General features: G+C 46.4%; 1 protein-coding gene across 1 annotated transcript in view; it reads right to left on the reverse strand.

Annotated features, from left to right (window-relative positions):
* TACR3 (tachykinin receptor 3) overlaps positions 1-19,438 on the reverse strand; it is a 113,399-nt gene that overhangs the window by 62,461 nt on the left and 31,500 nt on the right. The window contains exons 2-3 of the mRNA XM_090034785.1: positions 5,977-6,165; positions 2,945-3,095 (exon numbers count right to left, since the gene is read on the reverse strand). Coding sequence (XP_089890911.1) covers positions 2,945-3,095; positions 5,977-6,165 — 340 coding nt within the window. The remainder of the gene's footprint in view (positions 1-2,944; positions 3,096-5,976; positions 6,166-19,438) is intronic.

Here is a 19,438-nt window from a genome sequence, read left to right on the forward strand (position 1 = left end):
CTACAGAAGAAAGAGACTTGGGGGTCATCATTGACCACAAGATGAACATGAGCCTGCAATGCGATGCTGCAGCTAATAAAGCGACCAAAACGCTGGCTTGCATCCATAGATGCTTCTCGAGCAAATCCTGGCACGTCATTCTCCCCTTGTACTCGGCCTTGGTGAGGCCGCAGCTGGAGTACTGCGTCCAGTTTTGGGCTCCACAATTCAAAAAGGATGTGGAGAAGCTTGAGAGAGTCCAGAGGAGAGCCACGCGCATGATCAGAGGTCAGGAAAACAGATCTTACGATGACAGGCTGAGAGACATGGGACTCTTTAGCCTGGAAAAGCGCAGGCTCAGGGGTGATCTGATGGCCACCTATAAGTTTATCAGGGGTGACCACCAGGATCTGGGGGAACATTTGTTCACCAGAGCGCCCCAAGGGATGACGAGGTCGAACGGTCACAAACTCCTGCAAGACCGTTTCAGGCTGGACATAAGGAAGAATTTCTTTACTGTCCGAGCCCCCAAGGTCTGGAACAGTCTGCCAGTGGAGGTGGTTCAAGCACCTACATTGAACACCTTCAAGAGTAAATTGGATGCTTATCTTGCTGGGATCCTATGACCCCAGCTGACTTCCTGCCTTTTGGGCAGGGGGCTGGACTCGATGATCTCCCGAGGTCCCTTCCAGCCCTGATGTCTATGAAATCTATGAAAAAGAAGGACTGGGCCCCTTGCTGCTTCTGTCTTCACCAGGCAGAAACAGGGAGGCGCCTGGTCCTTTTTTTTTTCAGTGGAGCCTGTCCATGGCTGGGGGCTGAGCTGCTGGTGGGCTGAGCACCCCCTGAGCTGTGGGGGGGAACTGGTCCTTCCTTTTGTGGCGGTGGTGCCCCCCCGGGGCTGCCTGGGCAGGCTAGTAGTGGGCTGGGTGATGCCCCAGCTCAAAGGGAGCACCTGGCCTGATCCAACTCTTCCCCGAGCCCACTGGGGCTTCCAGCACCCCGTGCACTGTCCCTGCCGCCTTCTCCAGCAGTCAGCACACCCAGCTGCCCTTCTTCCACCTCCCCATGCTCCTCCAAGGGCAAGCCACCCCATTCCTGGGCAGTTCCAGGTGGTGGGACGGTGGCGGGGACAGTGCAGGGCGTTCTGAAAGCCACAGCATGCTCAGAGAAGAGTTGGATTGGGCCAGCTGGGGCAGCCCACTAGCAGCCTGCCTGGGTGGTCCAAGGGGGTGCCACTGTTGCAGAGGGAAGGACCAAGGCTCTCTGCAGCTCAGGGGCCGCTTGGCTCATCAGCAGCTCACCCCGCCCCCCCCCTCCCCCCCCAACTGCCAGCAGGCTCTGGTTCCAACCAAAAAAAAAAAGAAAAAAAAAGCATCAGGCCCCTCACCTTAATGTAATGGAAAAATTGAAATGGTTTGGTTCTCAGGGTTTTATTCTATGCCCCACCATTTCAATTTAGGGGGGCACAGAATAAAACCTTGGGGATTAAACCCCCCATCATGTGTACAAGTGACCTTCTTGAACGAGGCCTAAGAACTGTTTCTTTAAGAGTTGCTGACATTTTGTCCTCCTGAAAGGGTATTGTGAAAAGTCTCTACTGAAGTCCTTCATTGGTCCATCCTGTTGCCTAAACCTCCCTTGGTACATGCAGAGCTTGGGTGAATGAAATTTCCAGTAACTACAGACTGTACATTGAACTTTGCATTTGTCCCTTAAATATAGCTGTGCTTCATGAGTGAGAAAAAGGATTTAAGATTTTGAGTCATTCTGGGTCTTAAAATTCTCTTGACCTCTCCCTTCCTTAGTCTCCACTCTTTAGGTTATGATCCTTTGTACTGTCTGGGGGGTGGGGGGTGTAAGAATCTGTCTATGTTCTTGGCCAGGTCACTGAAGCTTATAAGAGTTGCTGCAGGCTGAATCAAGACTTCAGAAATCTTACTGAAGTAGGAGCAAGCCATCTTACTTAGCATGAGCAAACTGAAAGAAAATAATTGATAAAATCAGTTTGCTACTGATTAATTAAGAACAGTTCTAAACTTAAAAACATAATTTATTACAAGTAGATCTGGTCTGGAGCCTATTGAAGTCAATAGGAAAGTTTTCATTGACTTCAACAGCAATAGCATTAAGAATTTAAGGAGATATTTTCTGAAACAATTGTTCACAAAAAGCATTGTTTAAATTTTATAACAGTAAGGCAGTGATTCTAATTCTCAATGGGTGCATTTACATGTGATATTCGCAGTTCGCACCAGAGTTTATTGCTCTTGGGCACAGCATTTGTACCCAGGACAGTAGCACATTCAGCTGGAATGGCGCAGCCTTAACTGGCAGAGGCTCAGGCTTCCAGCCCAGAGCTGCTCCCCACCCCTGCTTTGGAGGGGCTGGCTGGGGCATGAGGTTGCTACATTGTGGGGCTAGCCAGCTGGCAGCCCATTGCACTGTAGCAGCCTCATGCCCCAGCCAGCCCTGGTCACTGTCTACATGTGCGTTACGATCGAGTAAATAAGCCTGCCATAAGATAGTACTTGTTTTGAGCAATACTATCCTATGGTGGAATTAATTAGTTTACTCTAGCCTAATAGCTCCACACATGTAGATGGTGACCATTACTGCAGAGCTAATTAGTCAGCTCGGCAGTAAAGCATCTGGTGTAGATGCGCCCAGTGCCTGTGACTAAGCACTATTCCAACGGATATCCCTAGACTTGGAGCAAGAAATTATAGCCCAAATATTAACCTAATCGATTTGATGAATGACAACCAAATAAAAAAAAAAAAACTAACACACATTTTAGATAACCTGCCAAGTTCAAATGAGATTTTAATTGCAATAGTGCTCTTATGGATTATGGTCTCAATTACAGCTCTGTTTAAAATAAAATACTTTACAACATAATTGTAAATGATTTCAGCAGGAAAAGCAATATAAATGTACTTAGCTGGGTTTAACAGAACAGTACCTTTCTCTTAGCTTTGAGCTGTTCATGATATTTGTCAGATGTGTCACCTGGAATCTCTCCTCCCCATAGGGTAATTCCAACTATCGTATAAGTGATACCCATGACAAGCAGTGGAAAACAGTATACCAGTACAATCACAATGATATGATACCTGCAATAAAAGAGCTTGAATTGATACATGCTTTAGAAGAAGCTGTTCAGACAGAATTTGATGTTCATACTATCAGAAATAAACAGTGCTACTCTAAGGAAGCAAATAACAGCATTTTCTATATTTAGTGGCAATGACTGTTTATGCTACCTTATTTACCCAAATCCAAGATGTCTTTGAATTTAAGATGACTCCACCCCACAAATAACTAGATTCTAGATGTGGAAAATGTATTAAGTTGTTATTATTTTCCATATATAGAATCTAATTAAATTTGTGCCCCACTTCCTCCCCACTGTGGAGAAAACAGCAGGAGAGTAGGCAGTGGGGGGGGGGCAAGTGGTCTGACTCCTGCACCTTGCCTCCGTCTCCCTTGCCCCCCCGACACCTACCCACTCAGGTGTCTGCATACTTAGCATATGCCCCTCCCACCCCTTGGTGCCTGTGCCCACTGCCGTCTGCCCCACCATGCCTGTGACCACCCTGTGGTGCCTGTGCCTCCTGATGCCTCCCCTCCTTGCGCCTGTCCCCCTGTTCCTGTGCTTCCCAGTGCCTGAACCCCAAACCTGGTGCCTGTGGCCCCTGATACCTGCCCCCCTGCCTTTGTCCCTCCTGCAGCCTCTGGCCCCCTGGTGCCTGCTCCCTGCACCCTGTCTCCCTGCACTACTTACCGTTAGTTTCTGCTCCAGCCCCATTATGGCTTGGGGAATGACACACAAGGTAGCTCCAGCCCTGGCTTGGCCACACAACAGCAGCTTCAGCAGCAGTAACTCTGGCTCTGGGATGCCAGAGCTGCTGCTGCTGCTACTGCTGCTGCTGCATGGATGGGCTGGGGCCAGAGCTACCATGTACTCCATGCCCCAGGCCAGAATAGGGGTGCAGCTGCAATTGACAGTAAGTGGTGGGGGAAGAGGAGGCAGATGTGGCAAGGGGCCAAATGGAGGTGGGGGGCAAGCAGCCAGAATGACCCTGGGTTGGGGACGGGGTCAGAGCTGCAGTAGCTGCCTTCCCTCTCCCCTCTCTTCGCCTTGTACATTTTGAATGGGAAAACAACCTCATCTTGCATTGGAGTAAATATGATAGTAAGAATACTAGATCAGAGGACAAGCTGTCTTCTCATACAAGTCCTAACTGTGAACTGCAAAATTACATTAAAATCAAAATAAAGTTCTATTGGATTAGTCCAAAATATCTCATCATGTTTCTGAATTCAGTCTAGTAGAAATCAGCATTAACTGAAATGCCAGTATGTCACTGTAAGATAGTGTGACTACCAAAATTATTTGAGTAGACTCAAATAATACACAAAAATATACAAAGGAACACAATGGATTTTTATTTAAATATTTAATAATATTCTACCTAACTTTTTGCTATATCTAACATGATCTTAATACAAGATTCTTTGTTTGCCCTTCCAGATCTAGTGCCATTTGAAATACCTTTAAAGCAAAAGGTAATTTAATCACAATTCTTCTAGATAAAAAAGTTGGCAATATTTAAATTAAATCATTGTTTTAAAGGCTTTTTCAACACTCTTTATTCAGAATGATAAATTGTGGAAAAGTAGTTGTGGTAATATAATGGGCCACGGCATACCTCACAGCCTAATCCACACATAAGAGTCCAGAAGCAAGTTTATCCCTTGGGAACAGGGAGAAGATTGGTTGGGCTTGTTTTCCTGTGGTCATGTATGAGTAGGCATTCAAATTTCTACTGAGAGAATTGCTTTCACCTGATAGAAACCAAAAGTATTATAAATCCTCACACTCTTTCTCCCATACCAAAATTGGTGTTTTAGGAGAAGATTAAGTTGACTCCAACCAGTTTGAAGTCACTCCTGGTCCCAGGAGAAGGAACATCTATGCACTTTCTCCCAGCTTAACTCCTCCCAGGGACAAAAGGATTGAAGCCAGATGGAAGGCTCCTGTGCCCTTCCGAGATGGGTGAAGTGCAAGAACTGGGAGCCAAATGCAGGGAGTGGTGTCCCTGCCCCTGTCCTCCCTCCCTCTCTAACCTTCGTTACAGTCCAGAGACCTTGGAGTGAGAAGTGGACAGGATGCTTTGCCTGGATCACCTGGCACCTGGAACTGAGCCGAGGCAGTAATGCCGAAAGTCCCCTGCCTACTTCTCAAAGTCGAGCATGCCCCCAGCAGGGTGGGCTAGCGGCTGGGGCCAGGGCAATGCCGGCTCTTACTGGCCAGTCTGCGGCAGCAGTGGCGCTGCCAGCAGATCCAGGGCTACACACCCACTGTGCCCTTCCAGGTTGCATGCCTATCCTTCCCATGTCCCCCACATATGCTGCTCATGGCTCCATACCCCACCTTGCACTGGCTGTGCAGGGCCTGCCCCTGCCCCATTCCCTACCTCCCCGCTTTTGGGTGGGGGGCAGATCGAGGACCCGGGAGGGAGGGAGGGCTGGGGCTTTGATCTGCCCTGTCCCCCCAAGGCCCTTTCGCCTTCCCCCTCCCCTCCCCACAGACTTGCTTGGGGGGGTGGGAAGTAGATCTTTGGTTACTTTTAAATTCAAAAAGTGCTCTCCGACCTAAAATGGTAGGAGACCACTGGTTTAGAATAAGAAACCAGCTGGTATAAAATCAGTGCAGCTTCTTTGTGCTCAGTAGAGGTAGGTTAATTTATCACAGATAAGATCCAGTTCAATCCTTGTTGTATCACATAGGAGTATAGGCTAGGTACCTTAAATTCTACATAGCAACCTGAGTAAAGAACAATCACTTAAATACCATGGTATTGTACATGAGAGCTTGTTATCATTGTGAAGAGATGCTTGGTATGGGTCTGGAAGCTATTCTACAGCTGTTGCAAAATGTATCTTTGTTTAAACAGAGGCATGCATTAATTTAAAAGAACAAAAGCTTACGTAAAATGCTGTTTTGGACCACCTGGCCATGCTACATAGCAGAGCGTTCTCCCAGGCATCACCTTGGTTATGGAGTAGAGACACTGTGGAAATGCAAGTAGGAAGGCCAAAATCCATATGCTCCCAATGACTACCTTAGTAGCAGTTGCAGACAGCCTGGGCTTCAAGGGATCAATAATGGCCATGTATCTGTGTAGGGAATAAAAACAGATTTTGTGAGACATCTTCAGTATTTCTAAAAGAAAGCAGGTCTTGCAGTTTGGAAAATGAAAGAAAAAGATAGTTTATTTTCTTCTCTTCAAAGAGACAAGTATCACACTTTTCAGGTGCCTATTAGCCTGATCTAGCTCCTCTTAAAATGAATGAAAAAACTTAATAGATTTCAAACTCAAATTCTGAATGACACTTTCTAATGAATTGTTCTGTAACTCAGAACAAGGGGAAAGGAGGCTCAGCTGATTGATTTTAAGTACACATAGTTTACCATACATATACCACTACATCAGCTGATTCACAATAAATTAGTTAAGCTTTCCAAGGATGGAGTTGATTTATGAATCAACAAAACAACTATAAATCTTAAAATACAGCTCCTCTCTTGTTGACTTGAAGCATATACATGAGCCTCCTCATTATACATTCTGAAGTGTTGCCTCAGAGCACTGATTCTCAATCTGGGTGCTATAGCACACTGGGTGCCCTGAGATCCTTTCATGGGTGCTGTGGGGTGCCATGCATATTAGCACTGTTAGGAGTGCAAACAAGTGTCACATAATAAACCCAGATATTTCAAATAGGAATCAATAGTGTTAAAATAATTCTGATAACTCTGCACTCTTTTTGAGGTTTTCCAACAGAAGAGTTGCTTTATTATTTTTCTGTAGTCAAAAATGAAAAGAAAACCAAGAGTTAACATTTTCTGAGTGGTGTCTTGAGTCTAGCAAGAGGTGCCTTGAATTTATGAAGGTGTATCTTGAGTATAAAAAGGCTGAGAACCACTGCTGTGGGCTTACATGGGTGAGAAAAGGAAGTCACATTTAGTCTGTTATTAAGGTAGGGTATCGTTTGTTTGTATACAACAGATTTGGTATCAAATCTGAAAACCAATAACCAAACCTGCAAGGTTACATTGGTGCCATAGACCAGCATATAGTCTTGGTCTATTTCAAGAGATGTAACATCTTTACCATATTTACTCATATAAGACAACCCCAACAATAAAACAACAGTGAAAATAAATCTGGAAGGTCAGGTGGCTCCTTTGCCACTGCAACTTCTTATCCTGGGAGCTCCTTTTCCCCTTCCTTGCTGTCAAACTATGTTCTCCCTTAGCACATAGAAGTCGGGAACAAATTTGAAAATGCTAACATTGAAATAAACATAATATTCCAGATAGACAAATTACAGGAAGTACCTATACACTTGGTCCATCCAGAACTGGTATATTTTATCTTTTTAAAAACTGACATAAGTTTTAGAAAAGGTATGTAATATACACAATTTTAAGCAGCATTTTTATAATTACTTGTATATAGTACAGACTTTTATTTATTTTGTATTTAATTTGTATCTGAGGCCAATTAGCCAAAACTAATTCCAAATCCAAGAGTCCAGAACCATAAGTGGCCCTACTACTGGCAAACATCCTCCACCTGCACCTGGGGCTTCACATGTTTCCAAAACCTTTGGCAGGCATCCTACTTGCAGGCCCAAGACCAGAAGCTTGGGGTTCAGACGCCTCTGAGTTTTGCTTGCCCTTTGCCATAGGGCCCTTGAAGCAAGCAAGGGAGAAGACTCTCATTTCCATAAACTGGGCTTAAAGCCACTGCACCTTGGTGAGTACTGAACCACACCAGAAGAACAATTCTCCTGCAAAGTATTTCAGGAGAACAGCCTTCTTGGACACAGATACATGGTATTTCTTCTGCCAGGTTAAGAAGCCACCACACTTGATCTGAGCCTTCAAGAGACCAAGAAGCAATATTGTGCCAGGTATTAATCCAAAGCTGAGATGCTCAAAATTTGTTATATGGTTTACTGGGATGGCCCTGACAGAGACAACAGTACTTTAAGCCATAGTGACCCCACAGCTCAGCACTGCTCAGTTTGTGCATGTACTCCAGATACCCTCCACAAAGGATTCATGTGCTAATTAGCACCTACACTCATGACTGGAATGGGGTATTCTTCTCATGAGTCCTGAGATCCTCCAAACGTTTGTATGCAGCTGAGGCACAGGGCCATCTGGCCTGGTTTGACTTCATGGAGGGCAGGAGCACACTAATCATATGCACCAGGCTGAGAGAGAAGGTGACAGAGGGATTCTGGGTGAAGTGTTTGGGGCTCCATTTGGTGATGTTTGTCAATCATTTAAGGCTAGTGAAGACACAGGACTCAGTGGAAATGGGAGAGAAAGGGACAGCTCAGCTGTGGGAATGAGAAGGAAGTCAAAATATATGCAGTGTAGTGGCTCATGATTATCTGAAAAAAAGATCAGTGCTGAGGGAGACTGCACTCAATGGGCACTACTATGTATCTTCTTCAGATGGGGTGTTCTAATCTATCCTTGTGGTAGGTTCTTATTAGGGCTGTGCAAAGTTGTGGTAGTCAATTTGATTCAGAGGAGATTCGGCCCAATTTGGTGACTGAATCTATGAATCGAAATTGAATTGGGAGGCCTATTAAAAGGTCTGAATCGAATCAGAAGCCTCCAGACTGATTCAGAAAAGACTCAGCACCACTTTGAAGATTTGGCCATAGATTAAACAGGCAGTAGTCTTCCCCATGCTGGACACAACTGCCTCCAGCTGGTAAGTCTGTTGTGGTGGGGAGAGAGGGGGAGTGGGGGAGGGAGGGATTGGGGCTGGGACAAGCTGCCCAGTTGGGGTAGGGGAATGTGGGTTTCAGGGAGAGGGGTGGGGGACACAGGACGTGGGCACAACAGTGCTGGGAGCGGGGGCTATACCCTACTGCTGCTTGCTCAGCCAGGGTGATGGGGGAGCATGATGCAGGCATGGCTCACTCCAGACAGAAGGGGGCAAGTGGCAGCAGGGCATAACCCACTGCTTGCCCAGCTGGGGTGAGGTGGTGGGGGTTTGTGGCGTGGCAGCACTGGGAGTGGGGTCTATGCCCTGCTGCCTCTTGCCTCTGTCTCTCCAAGAGTGGGCTGCTGCTGCTGTAACACTGATCACCTTATAGGTAGGCAAATAGTAGTCCTTCTTTGGGGTTCTGTGAAAGGACAGGGAGGTGGGACTGGCAGAGGTCAAGTTGGGGACAAGTGAGGAGACAGCAAGGTGCAAGGTGTGGTCAAGGGTATCAGGGTGTGGGGGCAACTAGGGGATCCCTGGGGTAGCATCCACACTGTGTAAGACCACTGCTGTTGTCAAGCAGGGTTGCCATCCCAATATTGTTTTTCTTCACTAGTAGTCTACAACTAAGTGTTTAGTTACAACCAAACTTTGTTACTATGTTTAGTGTTTAGCCCCTAAATTTGAATCTGACCCTTTTCCAGGGCCTGACAGAAGGGTCATCTCTACATTTTGTAAACACGTATGTCAGTAAAAACATTATCTTGGATTGGCAATCATAAGCAACACTCCAACACTACCTTAAACATCAATATGTTGTCCTGAAGCTTAGAAAAGTAATTTCACCCAGTACTGAAATGCAATCATCTCTGAAATGCAGGAACAGCTTCTGTAAATTAGCAAATTTTTCTGGAAGTATTTTAGTAAAGCTATTGTAACACATATACACACTCGGGGTTATGTGTGGTAAAGTGTGTTCTGGTTTTATGGCTATATATCTTGCATCCTCTATGACTGAAAGATAACCGCCTCCTATCCCCTTCATTGTGTTCAGATCCTTTGTCTTAAGATTCCCTCCAAGGAACCTATGGAACCAGTTTAGTGACTCTGCCCCCCTTCACCAAGAGTGCTGACCACCTTTGAAGTAATTGGTTTGCACTAGCAGTGTTCATAATGCTACTTCTTGATTGATAGTGATGTTGGGAAAGTTGTTTAAGGGTTAGGCTACCTGGGCTTGCATTCTTCTTTCTCCTGGGGCTTCTCAAGCCTGAAAGCAGAATCGAGAGCCAGAAAAGCCTGCTTCCCATGGTGGGGGGGGAGGGGGGAATCTTCCCCTGCTCTTTGCTGATAAAGCAAACTGAAGCTATGTGAAAAGGAGAGCCTCAGGTACAGGGAGAGCAAGTCTGTCTCAGGGCTTGAGACCTCTGTTCTCTCCCTCTTTCCCCTTTGCTTTTTGGGTTTTGAGTGGGATGATGCCATGTGGGGGGCATCAGTCCCTGCAGCAAAACTAGCCAGGGTTGGAGCCTGGCAGTTTGGCTGATGCGCTCTGGGCCAGGGCTGAGAGCCTGGCATGTTTAGTTGCTGTTGCAAATTCTTTTGGGTTCAGCATAGCTGTGTTGCTGAACCCCAGCTGCATGTCTTGCTGGCAGTTTTGGCCACACTGCCCTTGAGTGGGATGATGCCAGGAGTGTATTCTTTCCTAGTGCAGGCTGCCCAGGAAATGGGGTCCTGGGTACTACTGAACCCCTGCACTGGGGACTGTAGTGTCTCAGCATGGTGGCATAGCTGAGACCAGATGTCCAGGCTGCAACCATAAGCCTGGGCCATTTTGGCTGTTTCACAGCTGTTGCATTTCAGCCCACTGTGTGGGGCTGAACCCCAGCCATATATTTGGCTGGCAGATTTGGGCCAGGGTGAAGTCCTGATGCTTCTTGTTGTTTATCCAGTCCTCAGTGCTGTATAGGCCTGACTGACTTTTTGCGACCCAGCCCAGGCTCAACAAAATAGGCCTGGGCTTTCTTTTGTCCCTTTTGCAGTTTATGCCCCAACCAAGTGGTGTTGTTGGGTGCTAGTTATAGTTCAGGCCCAAGCCAAGATAGGCCTGGCCCACCTTCTGTTGTTTCATAGCTGTTAGATCTCAGCATAGTAGTGTAGCTGAGAATGTAAGTTCAGGCTGCAGCCAGATAGGCCTGGCACTCTTTTACTGTACGTTCAGACCTGGGTACAGGACAGGCCTGAGTCCCCCTTTTATTGTTTTACAGCTGTTGTGTCTCAGCATAGGTGTACTGCTGAGCCCTGCTGTACATTTGCTATATGTCTGGTAGGGTTGTGCGAAACAGCACAATTTTGTTTCAACTTCCATTTTGATGGGACAGTGTTTCTTTTTGCGTTTCATTTAGTTTCGAAAACACTGTACGTTGAGTTTCGAAAGCACTGTTTTGCTGTTTCAATGCTGTTTCGATGTTTCGCCCATAGGCTGTAATGAGGAAGCATGGAATGAAAGGCAAAAAATGACAAAGTTATAGGCACTTTCATTTTGATTGTGCTGTTTCAAGCTCAAAACGATTCAAAATAGCATTGAAGTGAAACAGCCAGCAACATTTCGCACGGCCCTAATGTCTGGGCCTGGCATATTTTGGGCTTGGCACATGTTGCTTCTGTGGCTCTGTCCCAACCAACTAGCATGGTTGGTGCTGGTTGCAGTTCAGGCTCTTTTGCTGTTTGGCTGTCTTTTTCTTTGAGTTCTCTTGCAGTTTCCTGTCCCAGCAGAGGACTAAGAACTTGGGGGTGGGGGGTGCAATATCCAGGGAAAAACTGCATTTAATCCCTCAAAGCCACCACGTGGAGATGAAGATCAGACCTACAACTTCACAGGGAGCAATGAGGGGCCCTTTGGCAACACAAAAGGACCTATGATCTCTAGCAGCTCCCTGCAGCACAGTGGATGGACCCATGGAGTAGCTCGTTGAACTCTCTGGTGTGGGCCCCCCTCTCCAGCCCATTGCTGAAGGGCAGGTATAGGGGTGCAGGCCCCTGGAACTACCCTTTGGGGAGTCCCAAATCCCAGACCACCTGTGTATGGGTAAAGCTTCTCCAAGAGAGTGCCACCTATAGACTTTGTTTTGTAGTGTATAGTGTTCTAAAATTATAGTTAGTGTTTATTTTTGTTCTTTCTACTTTGTAATTTGGATTTTGTGTTTACAGTGCTTGTGAGAAAAGATTTGTCGGTTTTATTGGACACCCTAGTGATTCATTTAGTGTTTCCTAGGTAGACTGGGTGGGGACTTGAGCCAAGGTGCAATATATTTAGTACCCCCAAATTGAACTGGACCTGATGATCTCACAAAGTTCCTTCCAGCCCTAAACCTCTGTGAATTTGTGAACCTGGCCCTCATTGCTGCTGACAGGTGCTCAGCAGAAGGGTTACACTATGCTGACTGACTTGAACTGAGGTCTTAGCCATTCAGACTCATCCTTAGCATCAATGTGTTATTCTTTTTCTCTTATGAAGTAAACTACCGACAGCTGCCTGTTAGTCTGATCTCTTTCTTTCTCAGACAAAACCTGATTCCATTCATGTCTTTAGCCCTTTCAGCTAACAACCTTGGTATGGAGTTACCCTTGTTTGCTTTCACTTGTTCAAATGGAGTCTGCCCATCAAAACACAGCTACCTTGGAATTCATACAACTTTGCAAATCTTACCAAGTGAGTGCAATGACAAAGGAAAAGCTAACAGGCAATAGAGAATCATCCTCTTTGTTTACACTTCCGCTTTTTATAATTAGAATTTGAGAGGCGGTTTTTTTCCAGAGAGAAGATTACCTGCAACACTGATTATTGCTCTAAATGCGCCCCTCCCCCCCCAAAAATGGTTCCAAATATTATGGCAAGACAGTGTCCCACAAGCTACAAGGCTAGGGACAGACATTCAAAAAGCCTGAGCCTGAATTGATTCAATCTTTGCAGGTTAGTCTAACCTGCCTACGTTGAACTGGTTTGCAACCGCCCAGACATTCCTTCTGGACTGAAGAAATGCAGGCACATGCCTGCAGTGGCTCAGGTTAGAAGCCAGGGGGTGCTAAAGCAGCCCTCCCTTCTATGCCATAGTGCTGAGCTGAGGTGCGGGGGGAGGGTGGCCAGGCCCCAGCAGGACACTATGATTAGAGAAGGGTGTAAACCCCCACCCTGGCTTGCACTGTCACAGGCTTTTCCCCACTCGCTGCTCAAGAGACAGTAGTGTTGCCAGCCCCCAGCTAGCACTCTGAGGCAAAGGGAGGTGTGCAGTGCATGCATCTGTTGATGATATTGAGCTTTTCAATATCCCTCTCCCTGCTTCTTCATACTGTCTGCAAACCTGACAGGGCTGCAAACCAGCAGGGAGCTGATAAAAGCAGCAGGGGGCTGATAACACAGTGTTTATCAGCCCATCAACAAAATAAAAGGCTCTCTCATTAGGTCAAGCTCTTCTTAAACAGCTTTTTCCAAGGAAGGAGGGACATTACCAGTTAACCAGTTGATCAGCATTCCCTCTAAGCTGTGCGGTGTGCTTGGCCATGCAGGTGCGCCTGGCAGCATGGTATGAGTGCACCTGTGTGACTGCACACCACACAGCTTACAGGGAACACCACTGTTGATTTTCTCCAAAAAGCCCAAAGTGGACACTGTTCTGTCTGCCTTTGTCCTGTTGTAGTGAAATTGAAGATACACGCACACACACAGACCCCTCTAAGCATTAGCTAGCATACCACATGCCTAGGGCCCATGGAGCTGAGGTCTGTGCTGTAGGAGATGGGAGGGAGGGAGAAGGGAATCCCTGTTTGAGCAGCAAGCAACAAGGGAAGCCAGGCAGACCCTGCTGTGCTTGCAGTCTCTGCCAGAGCTCTAGCTAGGGAGCAGAGGGGCAGGGCCAGCCTGTTGTCTGGAGCAGAGAGCCCAGCCCAGGTCTGCAAAGCATCGGGGATGCTGGGGGACTCTGGTTTAACACAAAACCAGGAAAGAGTCTGGGACAGGCACTGCATAAAGTGGTTTGACCTAAATCAGTTAAGTCTGAGACTACATTCAACCAGGTTTCTCTTAAACCAGTTTCAACCACTTTGAAACTGGCTTATGTGCACTGAACTTATGTTCTGTTAAAAGTTTAAACCAGTTTCTGATCACTTAAACTGGTGTTTATGTGTAATGTCTGTCCCTAGCCCAGGACTATAAAAAAGCAGCACTTTGTTGTCTTCTGAGGTTTTACAGGTTGAGGGCTAGTCCTTTCTTAGATAGCACTAATGAGCTAATTTGGGACCAGTGATTCAACTACTGTAATGCAAGCTTGCATGGTTATAAAGGATAAGCTACTTTTGTATGGGCAACCATAAATTAGTGGTGTTTTGCTGCATGTTTATAGTTAAATAGTTTTCCTGCCTACATCTTTTATTTTTGGATACTGGAGATAAATTTCTAAAGTCTTTTTCACTTTTGTGCAGTTCATTACTTTGTTTACTTTTTTGTCTTCCAATACATTAGTAGTTTTATTTTCTTGTTCTTATGCCTTAATAAAAATTTTATATTTGGATTCAAATCAGGGAAACATTTTATCATGCTATTGGGTTCTATCTTTTGTGTATGGCTTTCCAATTTTAAATACGACATATTCCCAGTCAAAATCAGTGGAGGGGTTTTCATTAGCATCAAGTGGGCTTTGCATCAGGTAATTTATATAAGCTAACCTCCACTGAAGTCAGAAGAGCTGCATTTCTTCAAAACACATGAAGAACTGGACCACTGCAAATGAGGAAAAAAATCATTGGACATACTTTAATTGTAAGCTCTCCAGGGCAGGGACCATCTTTTTGTTCCGCGCTCGTACAGCACCTAGCACAGTGTAGTCTTGGTCCAAGGATGAGGTTTCTAGGTACTTACTAGGGCTGTGTGAAATTTCAACAGGTGTTTCATTTTGAAGCTGTTTTGATGTGTTTCACACTTGAAAAGTGAAATTCAATCAAAACGAAAGGCTTTGAAATTAAACGAGGGCACTCAAAATGTTTTGAAACTTTCAAAACGATTCGAGTTCTGAAGCTGGGCTTGCTTGCAGCTAAATGGAAACTAGGGAGAGGGAGGGGAGGAGGGGGGAAAGACTGCTCTGATATTGACATGTGTAGCTCGCCAGTGGCTGTGATCCTTCCCTGAGGTCCCTTCCAATCCCAGTGCTCTGTGGGAGGGAGGGAAAAACTGCGTAAAAAGCATTGTTTGAACTGAGCTTTCTCTATGCCTTCACACTTACAAGTGACACAAGTCTTGCTCTGAACAGTTTGAGGTGCAGTTTCCCAGAAACACCTGCACCTATCTCCTTGAAACCTAGCAAGCTTCATGGCCTCAGCAGGGGTTAGCATGCCTGCAGTTTTCACCCTGCTGTGCCTTAACACACATGTGACGTGAGTTTTGCTTGTCAGCAGCTTGAGGTGCAGTTTTCCAGGAACACCTGCACCTATCTCCTTGAAACTTGGCAGGCTTTGTAGCCTCAGCTGGAGCTACCATCCCTGCTGTTTTCATTTGAATCAGGAAAGAAATGACAAAGTTTTAGGCATTTTCATGCTTCCCCATAGCCTATGGGTGAAACGTCAAAACGCATTTGAACAACAAAACAATTTCAACAAAACGAAACGGAACAATGCTTTGAAACAGCTAGATGAAACAGTGTCCCTTTGAAATGGTGAAATGGAAGCTGAAACGAAATGGTGCTATTTCATACAGTCCTAGTACTTATGTTAATTTAATGAGATGGGGAGGGGGAGGGGGAGGGGGAGGGAGGGAGGGAGAGAGAGAGAGAGATGAGGTAAGTATGTATATGAACAATTGTGTGTGTACACTACATGCAAGTTTTGTTTCATTTTTGAATATTTGATCCTTGCACTGATTTGAGGGTTTGGGGTATTTATTTATTTATTTAAAAAAAACCCATTTGCAGTAATAACTTTAGGAAAAGTAACTGTTTAATTTTCATCAGAATCACAATGAAAGCAACATATTGGTTTGGTTTATTTTGGTTTTGTTTAACCATTTTATTACTACCCAATATTAAGAAGACATCAAGAGCAGACAGATTTTAAAATTGTGCCTTGTTTTATGTGCTTTAATATGCTTTATGTGCTTTATGTGCTGTCCTTTGAATGGCACAATGTCAAATTATCAGATTTCTATTGTACTGGTATTTTATTTCCATTTTTAGTGGAGGAAGCCCTCACAGCAGCCTTCTTTAAACAGCATAAAACTGAGCCTTTTGGTTAAGACTGTGCTTGTGTCACTTTCCTACAGGGTTGTATTTCATAAAGTGGGAAGGCTTCTGCAGTCCAGTCATTTTATGAGCTTTTCTCTTGATAGGGCTATCCACTAGGTAAGTAAAAGAATAGGGTCTAAGTTAGAAGCTAGAAGTGGAAGTTAAATAATAGGCCAATGCAATACACTTGCAATAAAAATTCCAAAGGGGTATCCAATCTGGTAAAGAGCATGGAAGAATGGGATGGCAGCAGAGTCCTGTTCATGTCCTGTGTAATAGCTGATGATGCAAGAAGGATTTTAACTAGGACCTTTCTCTCAAATAGATCTTGCTATATTGCTGCCCTTTTACAACATTACTGTTAACAATAGTTATTCTTTGTTTCCATTTGCAAGTGCACTCACCACTTTCAAAGTTTTTTTAACATGCACATTAAATGGCTTTCCTTAAACAGGAAATCCCTCTAATATGGTTTGATTTTTCATTTTTAAATATTTGTCAGTCCATGATTACTATTCTGTTCATATTCTTCAAAAATAAGTATTAACATAACTAAAACATTTCTTTAGTTTGTGGTTGCTACATTTCAGATGACATAAGCTATTGCCTATTCAACCATTGTCCTCTGATTTTGATAGGTTTTTTTGTGCTACACCTGCCTTAAATGTCATTGTGGTTACTAGACTGGCTAGCATAGGTTTCTAAAATTTAGTTTTCCCTCTTTTTTTATGAGAATAGATATCTGGCTTATTGTTCAACCTCCAATTTGGAGGAGCAGTGGCCTGTGGTTTGTTTACTCCTAATAGTTTCATAGTAGCTAGAGTCGGAAGGGACCTAGGTAGATCATCTAGTCCGACCCCCTGCCTTGGCAGGAAAGAGCACTGGGGTCAGATGACCCTGGCAAGGTGCTCATCTAACTTCCTTTTAAAAATCCCCAGGCTAGGAGCCTACACCACTTCCCCTGGAAGCTGGTTCCAGGCCCTAGCCGCCCTGACTGTGAAGTAGCGCCTCCTAATATCTAATCTAAACTTACCCTCTGCCAGCTTGTGACCGTTATTCCTGGTCACTCCTGGCAGCGCACGGGGGAACAGGGACTCCCCCAATACCTGCTGATCCCCCCTGACCAGTTTGTAGCAGGCCACAAGGTCCCCCCTTAACCTTCTCTTGTGGAGGCTAAACAGGTTCAGGTCCCGTAGCCTCTCCTCATAAGGCCTGCCCTGCTGACCCCTGATCATACGAGTGGCCCTCCTCTGAACTCTTTCCATATCGTCCACGTCCCTCTTGAAGTGTGGCGCCCAGAACTGGACACAGTACTCCAGCTGCGGCCTGACCAGTGCCGCATAGAGGGGGAGGATCACCTCCCTGGACCTGCTCGAGATGCATCTGTGGATGCATGACAGGGTACAGTTGGCCTTCTTGACTGCCTCCCCACACTGCCGGCCCATGTTCATCGTGGAGTCAATGACGACTCCAAGATCCTTTTCCATCTCCGTGCTGGCAAGAAGGGAGTTCCCCAACCTGTAAGTGTGGTGCCGGTTCTTCCTCCCCATGTGCAACACCTTGCACTTATCAGTGTTAAACCCCATCCTATTCTCATCCACCCACCGTTGCAACCTGTCAAGGTCAGCTTGTAGCCTATTGCACCCTTCTAGTGCACCCACATCCCCCCACATCTTAGTGTCATCAGCAAACTTGAACAGGGTGCTTTCTACCCCGTCATCCAAGTCACTGATGAAGATGTTGAACAGTGCGGGCCCGAGGACCGAGCCCTGCGGAACCCCACTGCCCACGTCCTTCCAGGTCGAGAAGAACCCATCCACTACCACCCTCTGGGTGCGGCCCTCCAACCAGTTGGCGACCCATTTGACCGTGTGGGCATCGACACAACAGTCTCCCAGCTTTTTGATGAGGACAGGGTGAGAGACAGTGTCGAAAGCCTTCCGGAAGTCCAGAAAGATTACATCCACAGCAACCCCTGCGTCTAATGATTTGGTGACCTGATCGTAAAAGGCCACCAGGTTGGTCTGACAAGACCTGCCACTGATGAACCCATGTTGGTTGCCCCTGAGCATGCATTCCCCCGCAAGGCCCTCCTGGATGTGTGCCAGGATAATTTTTTCAAAGAGCTTACCCGGGATTGAGGTAAGACTAACTGGCCTGTAATTTCCCGGGTCCTCTTTTTTTCCCTTTTTGAAGATAGGGACCACATTGGCCCTCTTCCAGTCCTCCGGCACCTCACCAGAGCACCACGAGTGCTCATAGAGCCGCGCCAGGGGTCCCGCAATGACCTCGGCCAGTCCCTGTAGAACCCTAGGGTGAAGATCGTCCGGACCAGCGGACTTGAACACGTCCAGACTCTCCAGAAGTACCCTAACTAACTCCTCGCTAACCCCTGGCCCAGGCGTGTCTCTCCCGGGGCCCGAGGGGGGCCCAGCAGGGAGGTGGCTGAACTGGTCCCTACTTAGGAAGACAGAGGCAAAGAAATCGTTAAATATGTTAGCTTTGTCATCTGGCGTGATGACTAAGTTGCCCATTGTGTCCTGCAGGGGCCCCACATTACCCGGGACCCTCTTTTTACCCCCTATGTATTTGAAGAAGGACTTCTTATTGTCCTTAATCCGGGAAGCTAGTCCTATCTCCATCTCTGCCTTGGCCCTCCTGACTGCCCCCCTACATCCTCGGGCGACTGTAACATAGTCCTTCTTGGTGATGACCCCATCTCTCCATTGGGTGTATGCCTCCCTTTTAGCAAGGAGACATTCCCGGATGCTCTTAGTGAGCCATGGGGGTTTATGTGCCCTCCTGCTCCCTTTGACCCTTGTTGGGATTACCTCCCTTTGGGCATGGAGGATCGTCTCCTTAAGGAGCAACCACTCACCTTCGACATCTGATTCCCTTCCCCTCTGGGTCCTCAGTGCTTCCTCAACGATCCTCCTTAGCTTGTTGAAGTCAGCCCTCCTAAAGTCTAGGGCTGTTGCCTTGCTGCAGCCCTTTGCCACCTTACGCTGGATGGTGAATTCCAGCAAGCGATGATCACTGTCTCCCAGGTGGCCCATCACCCGCAGCCCCCTCACCAGGTCATCACCCGTGGCCAGCACCAGGTCCAACAAGGCGTCTCCCCTGGTGGGACTGTGCACCTCCTGGGTTAGATGGAGGTCCTGCACTCTGGCTAAGAACTTACGTGAGCGATCAGACTTGGCTGTCTGCTCCTCCCAGCAGATGTCTGGGAAGTTCAGGTCCCCCATGATGACCACATCCTTAGCCCTCACTGCCTCTGTGAGCTGACCTAAGAATTCCTGGTCGAGCTCTTCTCCCTGGTTGGGAGGTCTATAGTAGACTCCCACCGTTAAGTCTCTCTCCCCTGGACTGCCTTTTACTCTAACCCAGAGCACC

This window comes from Crocodylus siamensis, chromosome 2, assembly GCF_052110815.1.
Source record: "Crocodylus siamensis isolate JL-2025a chromosome 2, ASM5211081v1, whole genome shotgun sequence".
Lineage (NCBI taxonomy): Eukaryota > Metazoa > Chordata > Crocodylia > Crocodylidae > Crocodylus > Crocodylus siamensis.